Raw genomic sequence first — 24,213 nt, 5'->3', positions numbered from 1 at the left:
ATCTGCTCTTGACAGCCTGAGGACTTGTAGTGTTTCAGGTACCCGGGTACCCACACAGAGCACAGATCCCGCCTCTACCACTTAAGGATCTAACTTTGAGCAAAGTAACCTTTTCCACATAGGAAAAAATCAGGTCGTAGGGCTCCCCACCATCCACAATGATCAGTATCCAACTGAAGAGCCTGCACAGAGGTCAAAAACATCATGACAGGAAAATCAGATCAAAAGATGCATTACACGTTGCCTGAAGACATCCTCCACAGGTGTGTGTCTGAGGATCTCTCTGATTCAGAAACAGGGTCACTTCCTCTACGGACCAAGTTGAAGGGTCAGCAGAGAGCACTTTTCCTGGCATATCTGAGTGCATTTCAGCTGCTGAACTTGCACCTTCAATGGGGGAAAAGACAAATCAAACTTGACCTGATCATTATCCCGAAAGAAGAGGTGTTAGGGAGTAATGGTCTCATTCCTGGAACCATCTGCTCAGTACCCCTGCAAGGACCCAGGACTCCAAGTGTAATATCCAGTGACAGCTTCAATAAAGATGACGTGATGATGGCTACCCATGAGTGTCCCATCTGACCTCCCCCACACAACAAAAGCAGCTTCAGAAGTTACCATAAAGCTTCAAAGATCATAACACAGACCGAGCAAACGGAGGTCTCTTTGGCCACAGGTATATACTGCAAAAGAGCTGTTACCTGGATTAATTACCTTAATCTGTACTAAGGTATTACTCTAAGTGGTTCAATGAATTTTTCTCAATCTCCCTCCACATGGGCTAGAGAAGGTTTATTTTACTAGCTATATACAATGGGAATTCCCCAAACATACTTTTATAATTGCTTAAATTTATTCACTTTAATCAATATATTTCAAAAAACCCTATTATCTTTGAGAACCAAAGTAGTTCTTTACTGAATCTGTCCCATGTATTCACTATGGATATTTTTTTTAATTTCTCTGAAGTTGGAAACCGGGAGGCGGTGAGACAGACCCCCACATGCGTCCGACCAGGATGTGCCCGACCGGGATCCACCGGCATGCCCACCAGGGGGCGATGGTCTGCCCAGCTTGGGGTGTTGCTCTGCCGCAATCAGAGCCATTCTAGCGCCTGAGGCAGAGGCCACAGAGACATCCTCAGCACCCGGGCAAACTTTGCTCCAATGGAGCCTTGGCTGCGGGAGGGGAAGAGAGAGACAGAGAGGAAGGAGAGGGGGAGGGGTGGAGAAGCAGATGGGCGCTTCTCCTGTGTGCCCTGGCCGGAAATCGAACCCAGGACTCCTGCACGCCAGGCCGACGCTCTACCACTGAGCCAACCGGCCAGGGCCTCACTATGGATATTTTAAGCATCATTTTACTCTTTAAATTTCTGTCTCTCGAGACTTAAATGCTTATCTGAATTTTGAAAAAAACAAGAGTATGTTCTACTTAACTAGGTCAGAAGTAACTATAACTTTATATTCAAGACTTCTTTCGAGTTCAGTTACACAGTAATAGAAATAGCTATTTTTGACTCAAGGTTTAATGTTGAAAAAATAAATAACTGAGACAGGAAACAACTGAAGTGCTCATAACTCCAAGTTTTGGCTGTGATGTTCACTAAGTGCTGAAATTTCTGTGTCTAGACAAGTATTCATTTCTCCACCAGAACATTCAACTCGTTAGTTTGTGGTAACAAAAGTGGCTTTTAAAATATTCCTTAAAATTTTTATTTAGAATATTAAATTTAATGGGGTGACATTCATTAATAAGAGTGCACAGGTTTCAGGTAAATATAATTTATTTTTAATAGACTTTAGAGCAAGCGTCCCCAAACTGCAGCCCCTTGAAGCCATTTATCCAGCCCCCACTGCACTTCCAGAAGGGACACCTCTTTCACTGGTGGTCAGTGTGAGGAGCACTGTATGTGGTGGCCCTCCAATGGTCTGAGGGACAGTGAACTGGCCCCTGTGTAAAAAGTCTGGGGACCCCTGCTTTAGAGCATTTTAAAAATTCTTTTTCTTTACTTTTTAATACTTAGAAGTGGCTTTTTTAATTTCCTAGGAAGATCAGTTTCTCTAACCAAAGACCATCAACACAATTTTGATCATTCTTGTGTGTGAATTAGCCAAAGGTGACCCTTTCCATTCCTATCATCTGGGCTCTGGTCATTTCACAGACATTTTGAGTATTTACCAAGAAAAAGGGTAAAGAAAAACAAAAGATGAAAAAACCTGATGTTTGTCACACAACACACACTTAATGAATGTAAGTCCTCACTACGAGTACCCCTCAAAACAGCCCTCAAAGCAGGAAACAAACAGCTTCCACTAGCTTGCACCGAGGATACTGAGACATGTAGTGAAATAGCACTACTTGTCACACATATTGTCTGATACTCACCGCAGTCAGCTGTGTTGTGGAGAGTTGAGGCAGCACGGTCCAGACGCTCACTCTCCAGCAAAGGCAGGTAAGCTAACACCTCAGGGTTGTGTGCTGGATGGGATATTCCCTGGTCGAGCACGGCTGCAGGGGCTAATGTGGAAGCCTGGACAGCTGACAAGCCGCTGGTGGTGCTGTGCTCCACTGGGCTGGCCCCGCAGTGCATGGAAGAGGTGCCCTGCACTGGATCTGCATCTGGACCACTGCATGTGTAACGTGGCAGGCAGGAAGGATATGGTACTGTGCAGCCTGGACTAAGTGTCGGACTCTGGCTAAGGCGTGTCTCCTGCTCCTCGAGTGACTCATGATCCCAGAGCTGGGAATCCTGTGACTGATAGTATGTTCCTGCAGGGTTTTCCTGGGGGTTGGGGGTTGGCCTTCTTACTGGTGAAGTTGGGCTATAGCATTCACTGCCAGAGAGTGAAGTGGGAAGAAGTGGATCCTCCTTCTTCCTTTTCTGCCATTTGGTCTTTCTGGACAGCAGGTAACAATAATGTTTGTATGTATAGCCTAGTGGCCTCTGAAATGACACAAAGCCAGCATAATAAAACTGTGAATGAGCAAAAAAGGAAATAAAGTAGTAAATACATTAATACTTATTATCCATGCATCATTGCTTTCTATTATTAAAGACTAATATTCTATTTGATTATATGACTTTTATTCCTTTTAAAGCTACCTTTTAATTGCATTTTATATGTTATGGTTACAAACATAAAAATGCCCATTGTCAATACGTTTCTCAATCCTAACTTCAGCATTCTTCTTAGCCTGTTGCTACTTCAAGTATGGTTCAGCCCAGCAATCTCACAGACTTATTAGCTCTTGCTAACTTCTAATAAACAGGCTTCTTCAGAAGCCAGAGATTTATAACTGTGAAAAAACTTTTCCGCAAAACTTTTACGCGATTTTGCCATATTAATTTAGCACAATAACGGTAAAGTTTTGAAACCTTTCTATTAATGCCAGTAAATTTGTTATCCAGATTTTGAACAGTATCCTGGATGACCTGTAAAAGACAATCTATTAGCAAGTTGTACATCAAAATAAAAGTAACATATAAGAACATACCATTAAGCCAAATTTTGACTGCTAGTAACAAAGAAAGTTCTCCAGCTGTCAGAAATGTCATTTTCTACTTGATGCCTCCTTGCTGGTGACATGGAGCCCAGCGGGCTAGCATAAGAAGCCCGAACTCCTACGTCACTACTGCATGTCCTATAGGAGCTTTAAGAAGTATTAATTCTGAAACATAAACGTACCACAATTCCTTTAAACATCACATTTACAAATGTGACGTAAGTCATTTTAAATCAAGGAAGGTACTATTTCAAGAATTAAATGTTCAAATCGGTTGAAAAGCCAAAGAACCTCTTTTCATGTGATGATGACATGAACTAACAGGCATTCCACTCCAGAAAGAACAGTAAGAGCTAGGTCAGATGTGACTCTTGGCTTCAAAACATTTTAAATAGATGCAATCAACAATAACCCAGTACACATCCCCTACATGCCAATCAGGGAAGTGAATAGATAGAGCCTGAGGATTCTTGAAAGACAGAAATTTCAGTCAGGCAAAAAATACACTAAAATCACAGGCTGGATCCATTTCCTCACAATCTCATTCCAAAACACATTTACTGAGGGCCCACCACCTATCAGAACTACTTTGCTAGAAGTAGGAAGCAGGGACTGAAGGAAAAACCAACCAACCAGCTCCTGTCCTAACGAACTCCCACTTCAGCTGGAGACAGACAAGTAGAGAGATGATTTCAACGGAGAACGTATTCAATAATTATCAGCCTGGAGCAGTGGTTTAATCTCGTGGAGAGAGTCAGGATCAAGATCTCTGAGTTCTCTTGAGGGCAAAGCAAGGTGCTACAGCATGATGCTCATACTAACCTAATAACATTACCACACGATAAATGGTCCAATAGTGCTCAAACTGCCTACTAACATTACTACAATGCCTGGTATGATACAGGGAAGAACAGGAGGCTAGCGTGCACAGAAGACAAGGTCTAATCCAGGCTGGCAGGTCTCTTCAGAAAAGCAAATGTCTACGTTGAGAATTAAAACATGAGGAGGTGCCACTAGGAAAAGATGCATGGAAGGTCATAGGGCAGAAAGAACAGTGTATTCTAAACTACCCAGAGAGAAAACAGAAAGTCAGATGCTTCCATAGTGAGCATAATTGGTAGCCAAGAGCTGGGATATCAAGGGAAGGAGGAGGGATGACAGTGAAAGGGGATGGGAGGCTAAAAATCGTATCTTGAAACTGGGACGGTATGCTGAGAGTGACAGCACGGAGGCTGAAGGGACAGGAGAGATGGCCCATGTCAGGAGGTGTCTGAGCACAGGGAAAGAGGGTCCAATGCAGACACCAGCAGGTGTCAGCCTCACAAAGGGATTCCAGACACGTCTGTTGGCTATGGGGAGAGGAATCAGGACTTGGGGGGATTCTGCTCCACGCCCCCCATTCCATTAAACAAGAGGCAAGGATGGGGGTGCCTGGAGCACGTGGGGGGTGGCAAAGGGAGCTGACCAGAGAGCTGCTGAAGGATTACCAGGCAGTGGACAGGCCCAGCAATGTCCTCCCCTCGGCTTCCCATTCTGGGCAGGGCGGGGGTTTTACCAAACAGGATGCTGGGCAAGGGTCAGAAAGAAAAGATGGCAGTGCTGCACCTTGTGGTATAGACCCGAAAGGGAAGGAGTTGAAGAAAGGAAAGCACTAATGCACTGGGAGAAACAGAGGGGTCCCTTATGGCCCATGCCAGGGCTGTGACTTTGGGACCTGAGCACTTCTGAGCCTAGAAGCTATACATCCCACCACGTCCTGCTCTTCATACGATGTGTCAGAATGAACACTTTGCTGTTAAGATTTTAAATGTTAGGTATTAATGGTTTACTTCTGTAATAGCCAAAATGAACACAAGAATAAAACACTTTATATTTATTTAAATATATTTTCACCAAATATCAGTTTCAGAAGTCTTACTCTAAAGTAGAGATGAAATGAAAAAACAAAAACAAAACCCTTTACACCTGACCAGGTGGTGGCACAGTGGATGGAGCGTCAGACTGGGACACGGAGGACCAGGTTTAAAACCCTGAGGTCCCCGGCTTGAGCGTGGGCCCGTCTGGTTTGAGCAAGGCTCACCAGCTTGAGCCCAGGTTTGCTGGCTTGAGCAAGAGGTAACTCGGTCTGCTCTAGCCCCCCCACCTCCTGGTCAGCACATGTGGGAAAGAAATCAGTTAGCAGCTGGGGTGCCACAACGAAGAGCTGATGCTTCTCCTCTCTCTCCCTTCCAGTCTATGTGTCCTGTCTGTCCCTCTCTCTGTCTGTGTAAAAAAAACAAAACAAAAAAATTTTACATTAATATGATAATACACAATTAATGCTACTTAAGAGGAGTAAGAAAATAACTTATTATATCAGAAGGATCTACAGTTAAAGAGCTTTGCACTGAAAATGAGTATTGCTCTAAGTTTCCTACCGTATAAGGAAGAGGGAAGTAAAATTCTTAAATGCTCACTGTTTACTGAAAGGAGGTAAACAAATTCAGGAGAGTAATCTTTTCTTGAGTATGGTTTAGGGACACTCTACAGTATATAAAGAACTTAAACCTTTCTCTTTAAAATGGTTAAATGTTACTATATTTGGCAAATGTCAATTTACATTACTTACAAGGGTAAATGCTGTTTTTGCTTCATATGCATAAAGAACGCCATTATCATCATCACAAGTATATATTCGAGTTCTTATCTAAGGAAGATCATATTAATAAATGAAAAGGAAATGTAAATGATGGAACCAAAAGAAAAACTGAGGACTTCAATTTCACTTTCAAGAAACTCCAAAAGCCTATCTGTGGTATTCAAGGATTTGTCCATTGTAGATAACTACTATAGTTACAAGAAAAGACCTACTTGCAAAACAGTTTTCTCATTAACCCAACTACACTTAAGAAGTCATTTCCATCAAGCTTAACCTTTGGTGTGCCTCAGGGTAGAAAGACAAGTTTGGGAATCTGGCACCAGAACTGCTGTAACAGCAAATATTTCTCATCACAAAGAACCATGTTAGAAGACTTTTGATCTTTAAATCACCCAACAGTGCCACTCTGTGGACAAAATATGATACACTTAAGAACCCATTTTTTTTATTTTTATTAAACTTCTATTTTCCTGATTAACAAAGCTTTGTTTTAATTAGTAGCACATAACTAAATTATTGCTAGCAAAACAATAATCACAAAACTTCTTTAATTCTACGTATTTCTACACAATTTTTTTGAAGGAGACTCAGGCAGGCAGGGAGAGAGATAAAAAGTATCAGCTTGCAGTTATGGCAGTTTTTTAGTTGTTCAATAATTAATTCTCATTCGTGCCTTGACCGCAGGCCTCCAGCTGAGCCAGTGACCTTGGGATTCAAGCCAGCGATCTTGGGCTCAAGTCAGCAACCATGGGGTCATGTCTATGAACTTATGCTCAAGCCGACAAACCAATTGAGCCCACGCTTAAGCCAGTGACCTCGGGGTTTGGAACCTGGGCTCCCAGGGTCCCAGGTCTATCCACTATGTTACTCCCTGGTCAGACTACATAATTTCTTTTTTTAGCCAAGGCTTTTCTTTTTCCACCCAGGAGCACTTTTTTTTTAATTTAATTTTTTAATTCCAGTTTACATTCAATATTGTTTGATATTAGTTTCAGGTGCACACCACAGTGGTTAAACAATGATATACTTTTACAAAGTGGCCCCTTGATACTTCCAGAACCCACCTGGCAGCATACATACTTATTACAATACTCTTGACTATATTCCCTAGGCTGTATTTTGCATTCCCATGACAACTTTGTAACTACCAATCTGTATTTCTCAATCCCTTAAATTTTTTTTGATAAATTAATCTCTAAATCACGTTAAAATGTTTTTGAAATGTTTTATATACATAGATAGTAAATAACTATTAATTTTATTTAATAATTCTTTATCTAAGAATTATAAACTATAAGAGGAATTTTAAAATAAACATACTTTGAAGCTATGCGTGTCTGTATCAAAAGATATATCAGGCCCTGGCCGGTTGGCTCAGCGGTAGAGCGTCGGCCTAGCGTGCGGAGGACCCGGGTTCGATTCCCGGCCAGGGCACACAGAAGAAGTGCCCATTTGCTTCTCCACCCCTCCGCTGCGCTTTCCTCTCTGTCTCTCTCTTCCCCCTCCCGCAGCCAAGGCTCCATTGGAGCAAAGATGGCCCGGGCGCTAGGGATAGCTCTGTGGCCTCTGCCTCAGGTGCTAGAGTGGCTCTGGTCGCAACATGGCGACGCCCAGGATGGGCAGAGCATCGCCCCCTGGTGGGCAGAGCGTCGCCCCATGGTGGGCGTGCCGGGTGGATCCCGGTCGGGTGCATGCGGGAGTCTGTCTGACTGTCTCTCCCTGTTTCCAGCTTCAGAAAAATGAAAAACAAAACAAAACAAAAAAAAAGATATATCAAAATAATATGGAACTGCTATTGATGATTAATTTATAAAAATATATGAAGTTACCCTTGTTTATACTACCTTATGCCTTTTCAAGTACTTTCAAATAATTATGTCAGAAAAATATCTCTTTGTAGGTGGTTAACATTAGCTCCAAGGATGAAAAACATTAAGACGGAAGAAGTTAAAGAAAATCGTCTATACCACTTAGGTGGCAGGAATATCCACATCTTTACGTAAGTCATGTGTTTTCTGTTAAGTCAAATTACATATAGCTTAAAAATGTGTGTTTTTATGCCACTTCAGAGGTCAAGAAACACAGAATGGGACAGAATGTAAAAGACCACAAACACTTTGAAAAACTGGCAGATTCTCATAAAGTTATAATCACATCAACCCTGTGACCTAGCAATTCATCTCCTGAGCATTTACCAAAAAGGAGTGTCAGGATCTGGTCACAAAGGAACTTGTACGTGAATGTTCACACAGCTTTAGAGATCACTGTCAAACTCATGAACTGTACGCTTACGATCTCTGCATTTCACTGTGAAATGAAATTCAATTTAGAAAAGAAATATGACTCAAGAAAAGACAAGAACAGATTTTTTTTTTAATCTGAAATACCAACCACGTTGTCTTCACTGGAGCAGCTAGACATCTTGGTGCAACAGGAGCAACTCCACTTCTCTGAGGTGGGCCTAAGTGTTTGAATCTCACTGGAGGGCTTACTTGTGACAGTGCCTGGTCACCTAGGACTGGTAAACCTACTCCTGAAAAGAACGCATACAAGTTACTCTAACAGCTGCATTAATAAACTTAGGATGCACGTTCTCACAATGCCAACTCAAACTGAACTGGAGTACAGGATGAATTTTAGAAATTTTCCGTTCATGATTTAGAATAAACCTTTAAAATCTGAAGGGCTGTACTCCCCACACAGAATTTAAAAAATCAGGATCAAACACACTCCCAAGAGTGAAGTGAATGCTTCACAATTTAAAGGCTACAGAGTAAATGCTGAAAAGGAGAGAACAGGATCCTCACTGCTTTTGTACAGGAACCCCTGCAGGGGATCAATTCACAGTGGAAGAAGGCTTCCAAAACCAGTATTTTCACATACACCACTGTCATTTTAACTACTGCTTTGTTTCCTACCATGCAGATACTCCTGATCTGTTTAACCAGTCCCTACTCATGGATGTTCAAGTCACTTCTCAAGTTCTGCTCTTATAAAGTCAGCTGTACTTGAATCATGCTCCTCCACTTGAACTCTCCCAGAATGAGAATAGCAAGTGCAAGTTTCCCAACTCTAATAGTATTTCATATTCTCACTATATTTTCAACACTTTTGCTTTATAGATTTATATATGTAATTTTCATTAAATATGGATTCACTATAGAAAATCTGGAATACACCACAAGGTAACATTGCCTGCTTACTCTGCCAGGCAATGTTCTAAGCCCTACTAGATATGTTATTCCTGACAACCCTACAGGGAAGGCTGTATTCTTTTTCCTGTTTTCCTTAAGAGAAATCTGAGGCAAAGAAAGTTTAGCTAATTTTCCAAGTCTCATTGCTAGTAAGTGTGGTGTAGTCTGACTCCAGAGTTCGTGTGCCTTACATAATATTTATTATTCAAATCACAAAGAATTTCTTTATAACGGTGACAATATAAAATCCAAACTCGTATTAAGGTCCTTATAAAGCATACTCAGAAGCCTTCACAACTCTCAGAGGTCACATCTTACCACTTCTCCCCAAAATCTAAGCATAAAATACTGACTATCTGGCCTTTTATAGACAAAATTTGCAAACCACTGTTATATACTTATAATCAGACAATTAATTCTCTACTGGATAATTATAATGCTGCAAATCTTGGCTGTAGCTAGACACAGAAGCAGCAAACATTTAGTCTACCAACTCAATTTCTACCTCTGTGGCCCATTCACACAAATCAACTGATCTCGCATTCTGAACCTCTCACTCCTTTCAAACCCTCTGTGCTGAGACAGGCTGTCATTACTCCACCTGGGAGAACCTCTTCAATTCCCCAACTTCATTCCAGTTCCCTCTTCACAAAGCAAAGGTGCGATGTCACCCTGCCTGGAAGTGCCACTGCTTTCCCTAGAACCAGAACACTCACATCTGACTGCTTTTATGGTAACTTTCACACACTGGCTAGTTACACAGAGACAACTTCAGAAACATTTAAGACCTTAGGCTTGGGGTCAGAATACCTGGGTTTGGGTCCAAGCTCCTCCATTTACAAGCTGTGTAATTTCAGACAACTTAGTTTATTTCTCTGTGGGTTTTTTTTTTAAAAAATTCTATAAATCTGATGTAACACTACCAACTAGATGGAGTTATAAAGATTAAATTAATATATGTAAAGTGCTTAGAACAATGACTGGCAGAGCAAGGGCACCCATTGTTAGCTAGTATTACTTTATTATTTGGATATTCACAATGTTCTCCCAACAGAACGATTCATCATGGAGCACAGGCACATGTCCTCAAGGTCACAGCATGTAAATCACACTCACTATGTACCTGGACACGCAGATACAACAGCCATCTCTTGTAAACAAATCTGAAGTACCAAGCCATCGTACAAATACTGGGCTTTAAGAAATACTGAAATCAAAGACCAAATTGCAAATTTTGCTATTTTGCTTTAGACAGGGATTTAATCTTTCTGTCCCTCAATCTGTGAACCTGTCAAGTTCAGATAATATCTACTTCACAGGGATGTGAAGACCAAATGACATAGTATACACTCACCATCATGTCTGGTCCCTAACAGGTACAGCAGAAACTTTATTTCCCTTTTGCTTCTTCCCAAAGATGAAGTTCGTACAACATTTTCTTAGCCCAACCATGACTAGATTTTGAAAATTTGTTAATATAATTTGGTATATTCAAAATCCTGCAAAATGAATTTACTGAAAATGAACCCTATTTATATTTTATGATAGAAAATTCTTGATAACGTAAGAACAAAGAGCCACCTGGTGTTTATAAGACAATTTTTAGACATTTCCCAAAAGTCACTTGCAGATTCTGCTCCCAAGGTAAATGTGTTCGCTTGCCTTCCACTTACCACAATGGTGAAGAATGAACACGCCTCTCACCCAAAAACCAACTGCAAGAAATACACAGCAAAAGAGGGCAGGTTACAATGAGGCAATTCCAAAACTTTTTAAAAACAAAACTGTGTGTCAGTACACTGAACAATCAGTTTGTAAAACCCCTATGGGGCCCTGGCCGGTGGCTCAGTGGTATAGCTTCTGCCTGATATGTTGAAGTCCTGGGTTCGATCCCCGGTCAGGGCACACAGGAGAAGCTTCCTTCTGCTTCTCCAGTCCTCCCTCTCGCTTCTCTCTCTCTCTCTCTCTCCCTCCTGCAGCCATGGCGCTCCTGGATCCCGCTGGCCCTGGGCACTGAGGATGGCTCCCTGGCCTCTGCCTCAGGTGCTAAAATAGCTTGGTTGCTGAGCAGCAGAGCAACACCCCCCACCTCCTTCTCCCCTCTACCCCCTCCACCGCTCCCCCCCATGGGCAGCGTCCCCAGTTGGCTTGCAGGACAAATCCCAGATCCCGGATCCCAGGCGCATGCGGGAGTCTGTCTGTGCCTTCCTCCCTCACTGAATAAACAGACAGACCAAAACCCCCGTGAGGTCTCAAAAGCAGCACTTCCACCACCTGTGGGGTATTTCAGAGACCTCAAAATCGGCCAGACGGGGGACAGCGCTGCCTAAACTGTGTGCCGTCCCTCCGCCCTGAACTGCGCCGTGGCCCTTGCTGTATAAAACATGGTGCGAATGCTTGCAGAAGTCACGACGTAGAAACATGAGGCCAGTTTAATACCCGGAACAGTCGGAATTCCCGGAGAGCCCGGGAGGGAGGACAGGGAGCGACCCCCACAGAACAGACGGCCTTAACCAAACGGGGTCAACATCGTCCTTTTCTTTCCCACTTGCGTATCTGCGTCATCTCAACCTCGCTATTTTATCAATTCCTTTTCACAATTATTTTCCATATTTCTATAGAACGTTGTGTCACTGCTGTTCAGAGCCAGGAGGGGGAGGGGGGGAGCGGGCAGCAGCCGCTCAGGAGCCCGGGGCACGGGGCTCACAGCGCCCGCCCGCCCGCCGCCCGATTCGTGGGGCCCGCAGGGCCGGCACCGGGAGTCTGACTCCGAATCACACCCCGCCTGGGCGTCCCGGCGGCCCGTCAGGCCCGCCCTGCGGAGCGCTGCCCACAGGGAAGGGGTCCGTGTTCCCCCAGGAAAGCGCGTGCTTTCTCTCCCTCATGTCAGACCCCCCCCACCCCGCCCCGCAGCCGTTAAAAGCGCTCAGTGCGTTCTCGCCCACACCCGACAGGAAAGTTCCACGGGCGGGAAAACCGCCGCCGGACAAACCTCTTCTGCTAACAAGCCCCACTACACCGGCCTCTGGAGGACGGGGAACCGCTGGCGACGATGGCTCCCGCAGCGGCAATGGCGAGGACAGTCCCGACTGCTCGAAGTCTCACGAGATGTCCAGCGGGATCACGAGACGCGCCGGCCGGCGGCCCCCCGCACGCACAGGTTCCCTACGCAAGCGGCAAGTTACCAAGCAGTCCCGAGGGCGCATGCGCAGTCCTTGGGGCGCGGGATGTTGCTAGGGGTCTAGCCGGGAAAGGGGCTTTCCTTCCCATTGCGCAACCGCAATGCCGACCTCCCAGGGTTCAGTGCTAGGAGACTGGTGCGTTTGGAACCCCGCGCTATTCCGCATGAGCGCTGGCGCAAGCCCACGCCATTTCCTGCGTCTGGAGGGTTCGTGGAGGCGGCTCGCGGGGATTGGTCACTTAGGCCTACCCCCTGTCACTAGTTGGTTCTTTGAAGCTTTCTTTTTAATGTCATTCCCCTTGCCTCTAATGACGCGCTGCAGACGTGTGGCACACATGGGTCCTGGGTGGGCTCTTCCGTACTGGAATTTGAAAGGGGAGGGGCGGGATCTTAGCGATGTCGTTTGGCATCTGAGTTGGGTACAAACACTGACCCTGGGCCAGATTTTCTGAGTTGGAACCCCGGCCCCAATGCTCTATGGCTTTGGGAAAGTGAAGTAATGCTCTGTCCCTTAGTTTCCCCATCTGCAAAATGGGCACAACGTCGGGAGTACATGAGTTAGAGTACACAGGTGCATAGAACAGTATCGGGCACATGAATTTGCTATGTAATAAAGGATACCTGACATTATTTAACGGCATATTGTGTGTGTGTGTGTGTGTGTGTGTGTGTGTGTGTGTGTGTGTGTGTGTGTGTTTGGAGGCTGCCCATCTTGGGAAGGAGGCACAGTCTGAGTACTTATCAGAAGCAAAGCTGAATATTTCAAAGTAAAGCCAGAAATCTTTTCCTGGCCCAGAGAGGAGCTACAGGAAAGCATATCCAACATTGGAAATGTGTTTTTTTCCTCTCAAATACAAAGCTGGATTATGGCCCATTACAGAGACAGTATTATTATTGTTATTGTTTTGCTCATACTTTTGCCAGAGAAGTTCCTCTTTATGTCCAGTTCAAAACGCTTGTGTCTGTGAAACCCCAACAATACAATTGTATAACAATGAAGAGAGAAACCAGTTAATTGCAGTTACGTTTATTTGCAGTTTCTGTACACACTTCCTAGGTAATCAGACTTTTCTGGTACATTTTTTGAGAGGGGTTCACAATGAAACTGTCATCATTTTTACTAAAAATAAATACAAGATTTAAAGTGTTGCACAGCTCTAAAATATACAAAGGCTTGAATTGAATGTAAATGTTGCAAACATCTTACAAAAGAAACCATTTTTGCACCAATTTAAAAAATTCATATTTACAAATAGTACAAAAATGCAAAATGGGTGCAAGTCTATAAACCATTGTATTTTGGGCCAGCATGAACTATTTCTAGTACCAGAATAGTTACACTGTAACATTCTTCATAGTTTAAAATCTTTGTCCTGATCTTATTATCTAGGTCGGCTACCAAATGTACACACTCACTGACCTTTGGCAAGAGCAAACAGTGTGTTTTGTTTGCTATAACTAGTCCACATCCTCTACTTAGCCAAAACATTTTTTAAAATATCCAAAAGGAAAAAAATTCCCCACACACAATATAGACATGTTGTATAAACACAAAAGAACAAAAAATTAGCATCAGTGCAAACACCAGAAGAAAAGTTTGATTTTTTTGCAATACCTAATGTGTGTACCCTGCTTCAAGATGGCCGTGATGTTGAAGACAGTCCTCTAAATCTTAGTCTTACATGCTGTGTAATAAAACCATGTAGAATATTCCAGAAAACCATGTAGAATATTCCAGATTACTAAAGAATTCCTTGCTTTTTAAATTCAGTTTGTTACTTAATACTCTTTTCCACAGTGAATTAAAATCCATCTTTTTTTTTTTTTTTTTTTTTTTTTTTTTTTGTATTTTTCTGAAGCTAGAATCCGGGAGAGACAGTCAGACAGACTCCCGCATGCACCCGACCGGGATCCACCTGGCACACCCACCAGGGGGCGATGCTCTGCCCCTCCGGGGCATTGCTCTGTTGCGACCAGAGCCACTCTAGCGCCTGGGGCAGAGGCCAAGGAGCCATCCCCAGCGCCTGGGCCATCTTTGCTCCAATGGAGCCTTGGCTGCGGGAGGGGAAGAGAGAGACAGAGAGGAAGGAGAGGGGGAAGGGTGGAGAAGCAGATGGGCGCCTCTCCTGTGTGCCCTGGCCGGGAATCGAACCTGAGACTTCTGCACGCCAGGCCAACACTCTACCACTGAACCAACTGGCCAGGGCCTGTTTTTTTGTGTGTTTTTTTTTAATCTATAAAATAGAGAGACTCTGCTATAGACTTTTAGAGTAACAAAATATGTAAAACTATATTATAAGGGTTAGTTCTGTGATCATTACATACAGAAGGTATCTTATTGCCTCACAATTCAAGTCAATATGTATTTTAAAATATGCATGGTACCATTACTTAAATTAATGTCAATAATAAAAAGGTGGCATTTATTAAAGCCAATTCATGTTTTCTATTCAAGATTTAGAATCAGCCTGACCGGGCAGTGGTGCAGTGGATAGAGCATTGGACTGGGATGCGGAAGACCCAGGTTAGAGACCCCGAGGTCCCCAGCTTGAGCTAGGGCTCATCTGGTTTGAGCAAAAGGTCACCAGCTTGAGCCCAAGGTCGCTGGCTCGAGCAAGGGGTTACTCAGTCTGGTGAAGGCCCACGGTCAAGGCACATATGAGGAGGCAATCAATGAACAATTAAGGTGTTGCAATGCGCAACGAAAAACTAATGATTGATGCTTCTCATCTCTCCGTTCCTGTCTGTCTGTCCCTGTCTATCCCTCTCTCTGACTCTCTGTCTCTGTAAAAAAAAAAAAAAAAAGATTTAGAATCACTTTTAAAGCCCACATACCTTTTTTTACGCTTAAAAATCCCCTATATGATGGGGCCAACTTGGACTTGGGGAACATGTTAAGGACACTACTCATTCATGGATTCTTGCTGTATTGGCCAAGAGTTTGCTTAAAGGCTGTTAATCACTGTAAAAAAAATAGAGGACTGGATGAAGAAGATGGGGCACATATACACCATGGTATATTATTCAGCTAGGAGAAATGGTGACATCGGGTCACTTATAGCGGAATGGTGGAGTCTTGGTAGCATTGTGTGGGGTGAAATAAGCAAATCAGAAAAAAACAGGAACTGCAGGATTCCATACATTGGTGGGACATAAAAGCGAGACTAAGAGGCATGAACAGGAGTGTGGTGGCTATGGGGGGTGGGGGGAGGGAAGGAGGGAGAGGGGGAGGGGGAGGGGTACAGAGAGAACTGGATGGAGGGTGGCGGAGGACGATCTCTCTTCGGGTGATGGGTATGCAACAGAACTAAATGACAAGATAACCTGGAAATGTTTTCTTTGAATGTATGTACCCTGATTTATTGATGTCACCCCATTAAAGTAAAAATTTATTTATAAAAAACAAAAAAAACACACTCTATCTGAAAAAAAAACAAAGATTGAACTTAATAAAAATACTGCTCACAAAGAAAAAAATAAAAAAATAAAAAATAAATAAATAAATGGGGACCTAGATATTAAACAATAACAACTATTTCACAAAGTAAAAAAAAAAAATCCCCTATAAAAAGCTATACTGCAAACGAACTGATTTTATGAAAATTACAGAAGATCTCCTATTGTGGTTGGAAATGACTGTTTCTTACCACATTTGTCTAAAAACTTTATTTTTAAAATTTTGCCTACTGTACTTTTCAAAGCATGAGAAAAAGATATTTATGTTCCCATGTGGTGTCAAACCATGCTGGTTTTCTTAGCCAATGGGTTCCAATGAGAAATAATGGTCCATTTTTTAAAACCCCAAATCTTTTTCTTTTAATAAAAGTGTAACACTTTGTAAATGTTCAAATGTACCCTTTACCTGGTAGTTTATCAATCCCAGCACAAGAGCATGCATATGCACACACGTGAGCACACACACACACACACACACACATTCTCCTACTCTACCCCACCACCCCCACCATCCATTTACATACAAGGATGACAAGAAATTGAGAAACACGACTTGATTGTGAAAACAAATAGTAGAAGCCAGACTTGTTTTTTCTTTCCACAAAAACAAACAAAAATCCCAACAGCAATCAGATTCTCTAATTCTCAATCTGTAACATCTTAGAAAGTGTTTCTTTTGAAAGACAGCATCTTCTCAGACCAGGCTTTCTCCTTCATCTTGCATGAATTAAATCAAAACCACACCCCCTTTCACACAACCTGCTTTCCCAAATGCCACGTGCATAAGCTAAAGCCGGCTGCATATCAATTGGTTGGTGACTCTGGTATGTACTAGCTTTCTGACTGCAGTCTCTTCTCTTATAGGCCATATCCCTCCTTAGTTCTTGTCACTTCCTACCTTCTGCCATTCAAAACATAGTCTAAGCACATAACTGCTTATATTTCTGACATATTTCAGACATTAGGATCAGTTCATGTTAAAATCAGAGGTGTAAAAATTACTTGCAGATTTCAACTTGTAACTACATTTTTTCAGTTTTAATACAAGAAAATTTAAGTAATTTCAAGTAATTCAGCTTCTTTCCCTGCCTTCATTTGATCAGAGACTTGCCCTCACATTTCCTTTCCCACCCTGCCCCCCTCCCATTTTGCCATCAAGCAGATAGAGTAAAATCAGACAAAAACTCAATTGTATTGAATATGTAGCCTTGTGAACCAGAGCTGTTCCCATTCCCAGCTTAACAGCGAATATAAATAATGCACATACACACACCTGCTTCCCAACTACATTGTTGACTGTCATTTCTGTTCATCTTTAGGTAGCACGAGTTTCATCAGCACAGAGAGAATCTCACTGAAAAGTCATTGCAGGTATTTACGAATAAATCAACAGCTCTGTGGCATGCTTGTGTTTTATTTTTGTCAATTAAAGAACCTGGAGCTAACTGCCAGACTGTTTAAGGAGTTTAAAGATTATAGTCATTAGATTTTGACTGTTTATGTCCCAGTAGCCTAATACAAAACATAACCATTCTCTTTAAAGCAATCCATTGAAAACTTAAAGTTTAAAGGACACTGTCAAATACTGTTGTTCAGGGCTTTGCTTTGAGAATGATGATTTATTTCTCTTACTGATTAAAAAAAATCAAACGCATGCTTTTCATTCTGTCCAAATTACCACATGGCAAATCATAGCCATGTGAGTATTACTATTAGCTTTTTTGGTGCTGCAATTTCCTACAAAAATGGTTGGAACTGAATTCTTTTTTTTTTTTTTTTTTTTTTTTTTTTTGTATTTTTCTGAAACTGGAAACAGAGTGAGACAGTCAGACTCCCACATGCACCCGACCAGGATCCACCGCACGCCCACCAGGGGGCGACGCTCTGCCCACCAGGGGGCGACGCTCTGCTCCTCCTGGGCATCGCTATGTTGCCAGAGCCACTCTAGCGCCTGGGGCAGAGGCCAAGGAGCCATCCCCAGCGCCTGGGCCATCTTTGCTCCAATGGAGCCTTAGCTGTGGGAGGGGAAGAGAGAGACAGAGAGGAAGGAGAGGGGGAGGGGTGGAGAAGCAGATGGGCGCCTCTCCTGTGTGCCCTGGCCGGGAATCGAACCTGGGACCTTCTGCACGCCAGGCCGATGCTCTACCACTGAACCAACCGGCCAGGGCCTGAATTCATTATTTTAAGTTAATCATATTTCAGTATATGACCTCAAGATTTCCTTTACTTCACCAGTTTACAATTCACATATGAGGTTTATCACTCAGAAATCATACTGATGGACATTTAAATATGGTATTTGATATGAAAATGGTATTCACAGAATACAGTTATACACTTTTCCTGTTGTGTTCTATAAACAGTTGGTGTGTGGTAGATAATTGGCTTATGTCCACTCGTCATTGATAAATCTATTTACACATTTTTATCAAAAATATGGTATTTATATTTACATGTGTGTAGTTCTAAATTTTGCTTTAGTTCACTTTAATGTAAAAAAATACCAAACCTCCTGAGTAATTTCATCTTCTAAAGAATTATGACAGTAAGGGTTTTGTTTCCGAACAGGCAGCTCTAGGAAAACTTTTTTCTAGGTTTCATGAAAAGCAGACATTTTGAGTTCTATATTATCAAAAGAAATGACACTGGATGAATCAAAATAAGCTAAAGGAAAGTATGAAAGACATTGTAGCTACTTAAAAACATGGAAAATAATCAAGAAAGTCCAAACCACCTTCTGTTTCCCCAGCAAATATTTAGGAATTCATTGGTAGTAAGTGATGGTACCCTGCAATGTGCTTTTCCCTAGTCTTCTGTTCCCCGTCCTCATATGACTAAAGGTTTTGCCTCTTGACATCCAGCCTGGCACAGGCCATCTAAGTTGAGCTCTGGGAGGATCGGTCATCATGCGGGCTCCCATCGGAATTTTCCGTCTCGCCCTCAGAGATGGCCTGCATGGGTGCATTGTACAGCCTGCAGCGGACACTGTAGCGGCTGCTGCTGGCTGCAGGGGGGGGCCCAGGAACGTCCAACCCTTGCTGATGCTGAGGTAGCAAAGTTCTTTGAGGAAAAGCCTTCTGCATTAACTCGTGGGGAGCAGGGCGAGAGTGGGGACAATGCTTCAGTTCCAGGTACCCCCTGGTGTGCCTCATGGGTGCTTTGCGGGGACTCAGCTGTGAGCTCTCCAGGAGGTTTAGGCAGGATGGGACTCTTCAGGATCTCAGTAGCAGATATGCATTAACTGGAATCTGAACAACTTCCTTTCTTGAGAAGTAGCAGCTTAAACTCTTCGTTAGATGTGTTGGACTTTTTAGCATTTCGGTAGATGAGGCCAGGAGACCTCTGGCTGTTTGGGGTGGTCACATTGCTGTTGGGTGAAGTAACAGAACCAGTGCTGTTACTACTGCTACTGCCAAGGGAAGCTTTTGATTTGCTTCGAACAGACATATCCCCAGAATCTTTTCTTCCAAGTACTTTCCTCTTGGACCTTTTAAGAAAAGGAAGAATCTCAGTCCAGTTACATTTAAATTTTTTTTCATTGATTTTGGGGGGAGGAGAGAATAGAGAGATAGAAGGGTATCAGCTCACCATTCCATTAGTTGTTGCATTTAGTTGTGCATTCATTGTTTGCTTCTCGTATGAGCCCTGACCTGGGATGGAACCCACAACCTTGGCGCACCAGGATGATGCTTTATTTACTTAGCCTCTTGGCCAGGTCCAGATACAATTTTATGAAACAGAAAGTGTTAAGTCACATTCATACATTTTATTTTAAGTGAGAGGAGAGAAGGTGATGAGACAGACTTCTGTATGCACAAGTTCCTGGCCAGGAACCACCCAGCAACCCCTGTCTGGCCGATGCTTGAATCAACTGAGTTATTCTTAGTAACTGAGGCTGACACTTGGACCAACTGAGCTATCCTCAGTGCCCAGGGTGACCCTTTAACCAGTAGAGCCACTGGCTGCAACAGGGGAAGAGGGAGAGGAAAAGGAGAGGGAAGGGAAGAGAAGCAGATGGTTGCATCTCTTGTGTGCCCTGACTGGGAACTGAAACTGGGACATCCATATGCCAGGCTGACACTCTATCCACTGAGCCAGCCAGCCAAGACCAAACATCTCTTTAAAGACTATTTTGGTACACTCTATCTGATTGAATACTAACTATTAGGACTGTGGAGATAAGGAGTAAAATACAGTCCTTACTCTTTTAACACACACAGCCTGAGAGAAATTGTCTCATACCCATTAGACATAAATTAGGTTCTGGAAATGACCATCAAGTTTAACCTTCTGTGTGCCTCAGTGTAGAAAGATAAGTCTAGTAATCTGGCACCAGAACTGCTGTAACAGCAAATATTTCTCATCACAAAGAACCATGTTACATGACTTTTGATTTTTAAATCACCAACAGTGTCACTCTGTGGACAAAATATGATATACTTAAGAACCTATTTCTTTTTTTATTTTTATTAAACTTCTATATTCCTGATTAACAAAGCTTTTTTTTAAATTAATAGTACATAAGTTAATTATTGCTAGCAAAAAAATAATCACAAAACTTCTTCAATTCTAGGTATTTCAATTTTTTTGAAAGAGAGAGAGACAGGCAGGCAGGGAGAGAGATAAAAAGTATCAGCTTGCAGTTATGGCAGTTTTTTAGTTGTTCAGTGATGGCTTCTCATTCGTGCCTTGACCGCAGGCCTCCAGCTGAGCCAGTGACCTTGGGATCCAAGCCAGCGATCTTGGGGCTCAAGTCAGTGACCATGGGGTCATGTCTATGATCTCACACTCAAGCCGACAAGCCAGATGAACCCGCGCTTAAGCCAGTGACCTCGGGGTTTGGAACCTGGGCTCCCAGGGTCCCAGGTCTACCCACTGTGTTACTCCCTGGTCAGACTACATAATTTCTTTTTTAACCAAGGCTTTTATTTTCTTTTTCCACCCAGGAGCACTTTTTTTTATTTAATTTTTTAATTCCAGTTTACATTCAATATTGTTTGATATTAGTTTCAGGTGCATACCACATTGGTTAGACAATGATATACTTTTACAAGGTGGCCCCTTGATACTTCCAGAACCCACCTGGCAGCATACATACTTATTACAATACTCTTGACTATATTCCCTAGGCTGCACTTTGCATTCCCATGACAACTTTGTAACTACCAATCTATATTTCTCAATCCCTTACCTTTTTTTCTTGATAAATTAATCCCTAAATTACCTTAAATATTTTTGGAATGTTTTAAATGAGAGCATAATAAATAACTATTTAATATCATTTAATAACTCTTTATTCAAAGAATAAATTAAGAACTGTAAGGATAATTTTAAAATAAACATACTTTGAAGCTATGCATGTCTGTTTCAAAGATATAATCAAAATAATATGGAACTGCTATAGATGATTATTTATAAAAATATACAAACTTACCCTTGCATATACTGCCTTATGCTTTTCCAAGTACTTTCAAATAATTATGTCAGAAAAATATCTCTTTGTAGGTGGTTAACATTAGCTCCAAGTGTGAAAAACATTAAGACGGAAGAAGTTAAAGAAAATCGTCTATACCACTTAGGTGGCAGGAATATCCACATCTTTACGTAAGTCATGTGTTTTCTGTTAAGTCAAATTACATATAGCTTAAAAATGTGTGTTTTTATGCCACTTCAGAGGTCAAGAAACACAGAATGGGACAGAATGTAAAAGACCACAAACACTTTGAAAAACTGGCAGATTCTCATAAAGTTATAATCACATCAACCCTGTAACCTAGCAATTCAAGTCCTGAGCATTTACCGAAAAGGAGTGTCAGGATCTGGTCACAAAGGAACTTGTACATGAATGTTCACACAGCTTTAGAGATCACTGTCAAACTCATGAACTGTACGCTTACGATCTCTGCATTTCACTGTGAAATGAAATTCAATTTAGAAAAGAAATACCGCTCGAGAAAAAGACAAGAACAGATTTTTTTTTTTAATCTGAAATACAAACCACATTGTCTTCACTGGAGCAGCTAGACATCTTGGTGCAACAGGAGCAACTCCACTTCTCTGAGGTGGGCCTAAGTGTTTGAAACTCACTGGAGGGCTTACTTGTGACAGTGCCTGGTCACCTAGGACTGGTAATCTATGCCTGAAAAGAACACATACAAGTTACTCTAACAGCTGCATTAATAAACTTAGGATTCATGTTCTCACAATGCCAACTCAAACTGAACTGGAGTACAGGGTGAATTTTAGAAATTTTCCATATTGGGATACCACTACAAACCCAGCAGATTAGCAAAAATTTAATTTTCAGTCTTTTAAAAGAATGTCAGTTTTACATTAATTAAAAGGTGTTAAAAATACTGATAATATCAGGTCTTATTAATAATGTAGAACATAGGAACTGTCATACACTGCTGGTGGGAGTATAAATTGGTACAAAGGCTTTAGAAACCAGGTTGGCATTATCTAATAAAGTGGAAGGTAAACATAGCTGACGGCCCACAGCTCTTCTATGTATATGCCCTGGAAAAACTTGTGCACTGACATTGTAAACAAGAAACATTTCAGGATGTTCATGGCAACATGATTTGTAATAACCCATAATACTAAAACCACAAGTCCATCTTTAATAAAATGGAAATATATATTGTGGCATATTAATTCAATTGAATGAATCCTCTATAGCAATGGTAATACACAGCTACATACACTGTGATATGGATGAAATCTCAAAAACATAATGTTAAGCAAAAGAAGAAAGAATAAGAGTGACAGAGAAAGAGAACCTAAACAATCTGGTTTCATTCAAACAGTACTCAAATCCAGGATGCACACCTAGGAGTAGAACAAAAACAACATAATGTGAAAATCAAGGACTTGATTATCAGGAGTTAGGAGTGATCTCTGGGGAGGAGGTTGAGGGTCATGGTCAAGGCAGTTGCATGTAAGTTTCTGTTTTATTGACATACCCACTCAATATGTTTTAGTTTTTAACTTAAAATCAAAAGTATATATGTTTGATATACACTTTTGTATGTAGTTTATATTTCATAATTGTTAAAAACTAAATATGGGAAAACAAAAAAGCAGTAACAGCAGAACGTCTGTTATCCACCATTTGGGAATACACATAGTTTATATTTTAGTGAATTTTCTCCTTGTTCTTTTTCTTTTTTCTTGGGTATAAATACCTTTTTTGTTTGGTATGCTTTTATAAAATTGGGCTTATACCCCAAAAGCCTATAAAATTTAGATCAAAACTATTTTTTCCCTTTATTAATAATTTGCCTTGATCTTATTAAAATTATTTGAAAGACCAATGTCCTCTAGTGGTAAAGGCAGGACACTGCGTGGGAGGTTGTCTGGGCAATTGGCAAGGTACTGGAGAAGGCAGTTTACTGTGCTCTTCTAAGAAGCTTAGAATACTTAATGTCTTTTAGAATGAGTACGAACAACCAAACACATCATGTGTATGTATTTGGGTTAAACGGGACTTTGTGGACAGACCTAGTCATTGACCCAACAAAATATGCTGAAACCTGGTACATTTGGAGAACAGTAAAAATTCATTGAGGGTGGAACATTGGATATGTAGAAAGTAGCAGAAAAATAGTCTGAAGTGGTAGCTGGGGCCAGATTGTAAAGGGTTTTTCAATGTCAATAATTTCTGTACATAACAGGTAGCAAGAAAGAGGTTGATTTTTTTTTTCCTTTTTAAAGAAAGTTAAGTTTGACCTGTGGTGGCACAGTGGATAAAGCGTTGACTTAGAAAGCTTAGGTCACCAGTTCGAATTCCTGGGCTTGCCCAATCTAGGCACATACAGGAAGCAACTACTACAAGTAAGTGCTTTCTACTTCTCCCCCTCTCTTTCTCATTCTCTCTCTCTTTTTTTCTTTTTCTCTCCCCTCTCTCCAAAAATCAATAAATAAAATATAAAAATTAAAAAGTTAAATATACATTTTTAAATTTTAGTATAACCTTAGATCTTACATAAAAGTTGCCATGATAGTCCAGAGAGATCCCATATACCCCACACCCAGTTTTCCCAATGTTAACACTTTACATCAGTGCAGTATATTTGTCACAACTACAGTGTGTCCGTAAAGTCATGGTGCACTTTTGACCGGTCACAGGAAAGCAACAAAAGACGATAGAAATGTGAAATCTGCACCAAATAAAAGGAAAACTCTCCCAGTTTCATACCTATTCAGTGCAGTTCAATGTGGGCTCACGCACAGATTTT

The 24,213-nt window shown here is 41.7% G+C and overlaps 1 protein-coding gene across 1 annotated transcript; it reads right to left on the bottom strand.

The window, feature by feature from the left end:
- Positions 1 to 202: 202 nt before the first annotated feature.
- On the bottom strand, positions 203 to 12,433 carry LOC136318313 (sex comb on midleg-like protein 1). Its single transcript, XM_066250682.1, has 6 exons — positions 12,329 to 12,433; positions 11,010 to 11,051; positions 8,534 to 8,675; positions 3,329 to 3,433; positions 2,386 to 2,944; positions 203 to 387 (listed from the first exon to the last, which is right to left on the bottom strand). The coding sequence occupies exons 3-6, from the start codon at positions 8,561 to 8,563 to the stop codon at positions 203 to 205; spliced, it is 879 nt and encodes a 292-aa protein (XP_066106779.1). The 5' UTR covers positions 8,564 to 8,675; positions 11,010 to 11,051; positions 12,329 to 12,433.
- Positions 12,434 to 24,213: the final 11,780 nt, after the last annotated feature.

This window comes from Saccopteryx bilineata, unplaced genomic scaffold, assembly GCF_036850765.1.
Source record: "Saccopteryx bilineata isolate mSacBil1 unplaced genomic scaffold, mSacBil1_pri_phased_curated manual_scaffold_32, whole genome shotgun sequence".
NCBI classification, from domain to species: Eukaryota; Metazoa; Chordata; class Mammalia; order Chiroptera; family Emballonuridae; genus Saccopteryx; species Saccopteryx bilineata.
This window is presented reverse-complemented; position numbering and strand designations above follow the sequence as displayed.

What these genes read in the sequence shown, in the direction of transcription:
- LOC136318313 (XM_066250682.1), bottom strand. Translation starts at nt 8,563, where the DNA reads ATGTCTAGCTGCTCCAGTGAAGACAACGTG. An exon ending in AATTAATATGGCAAAATCGC is followed by an intron (nt 2,945 to 3,328) that starts GTAAAAGTTTTG and finishes GTGTCATTTCAG; the next exon opens with AGGCCACTAGGCTATACATA. An exon ending in CCACAACACAGCTGACTGCG is followed by an intron (nt 388 to 2,385) that starts GTGAGTATCAGA and finishes CCCCCATTGAAG; the next exon opens with GTGCAAGTTCAGCAGCTGAA.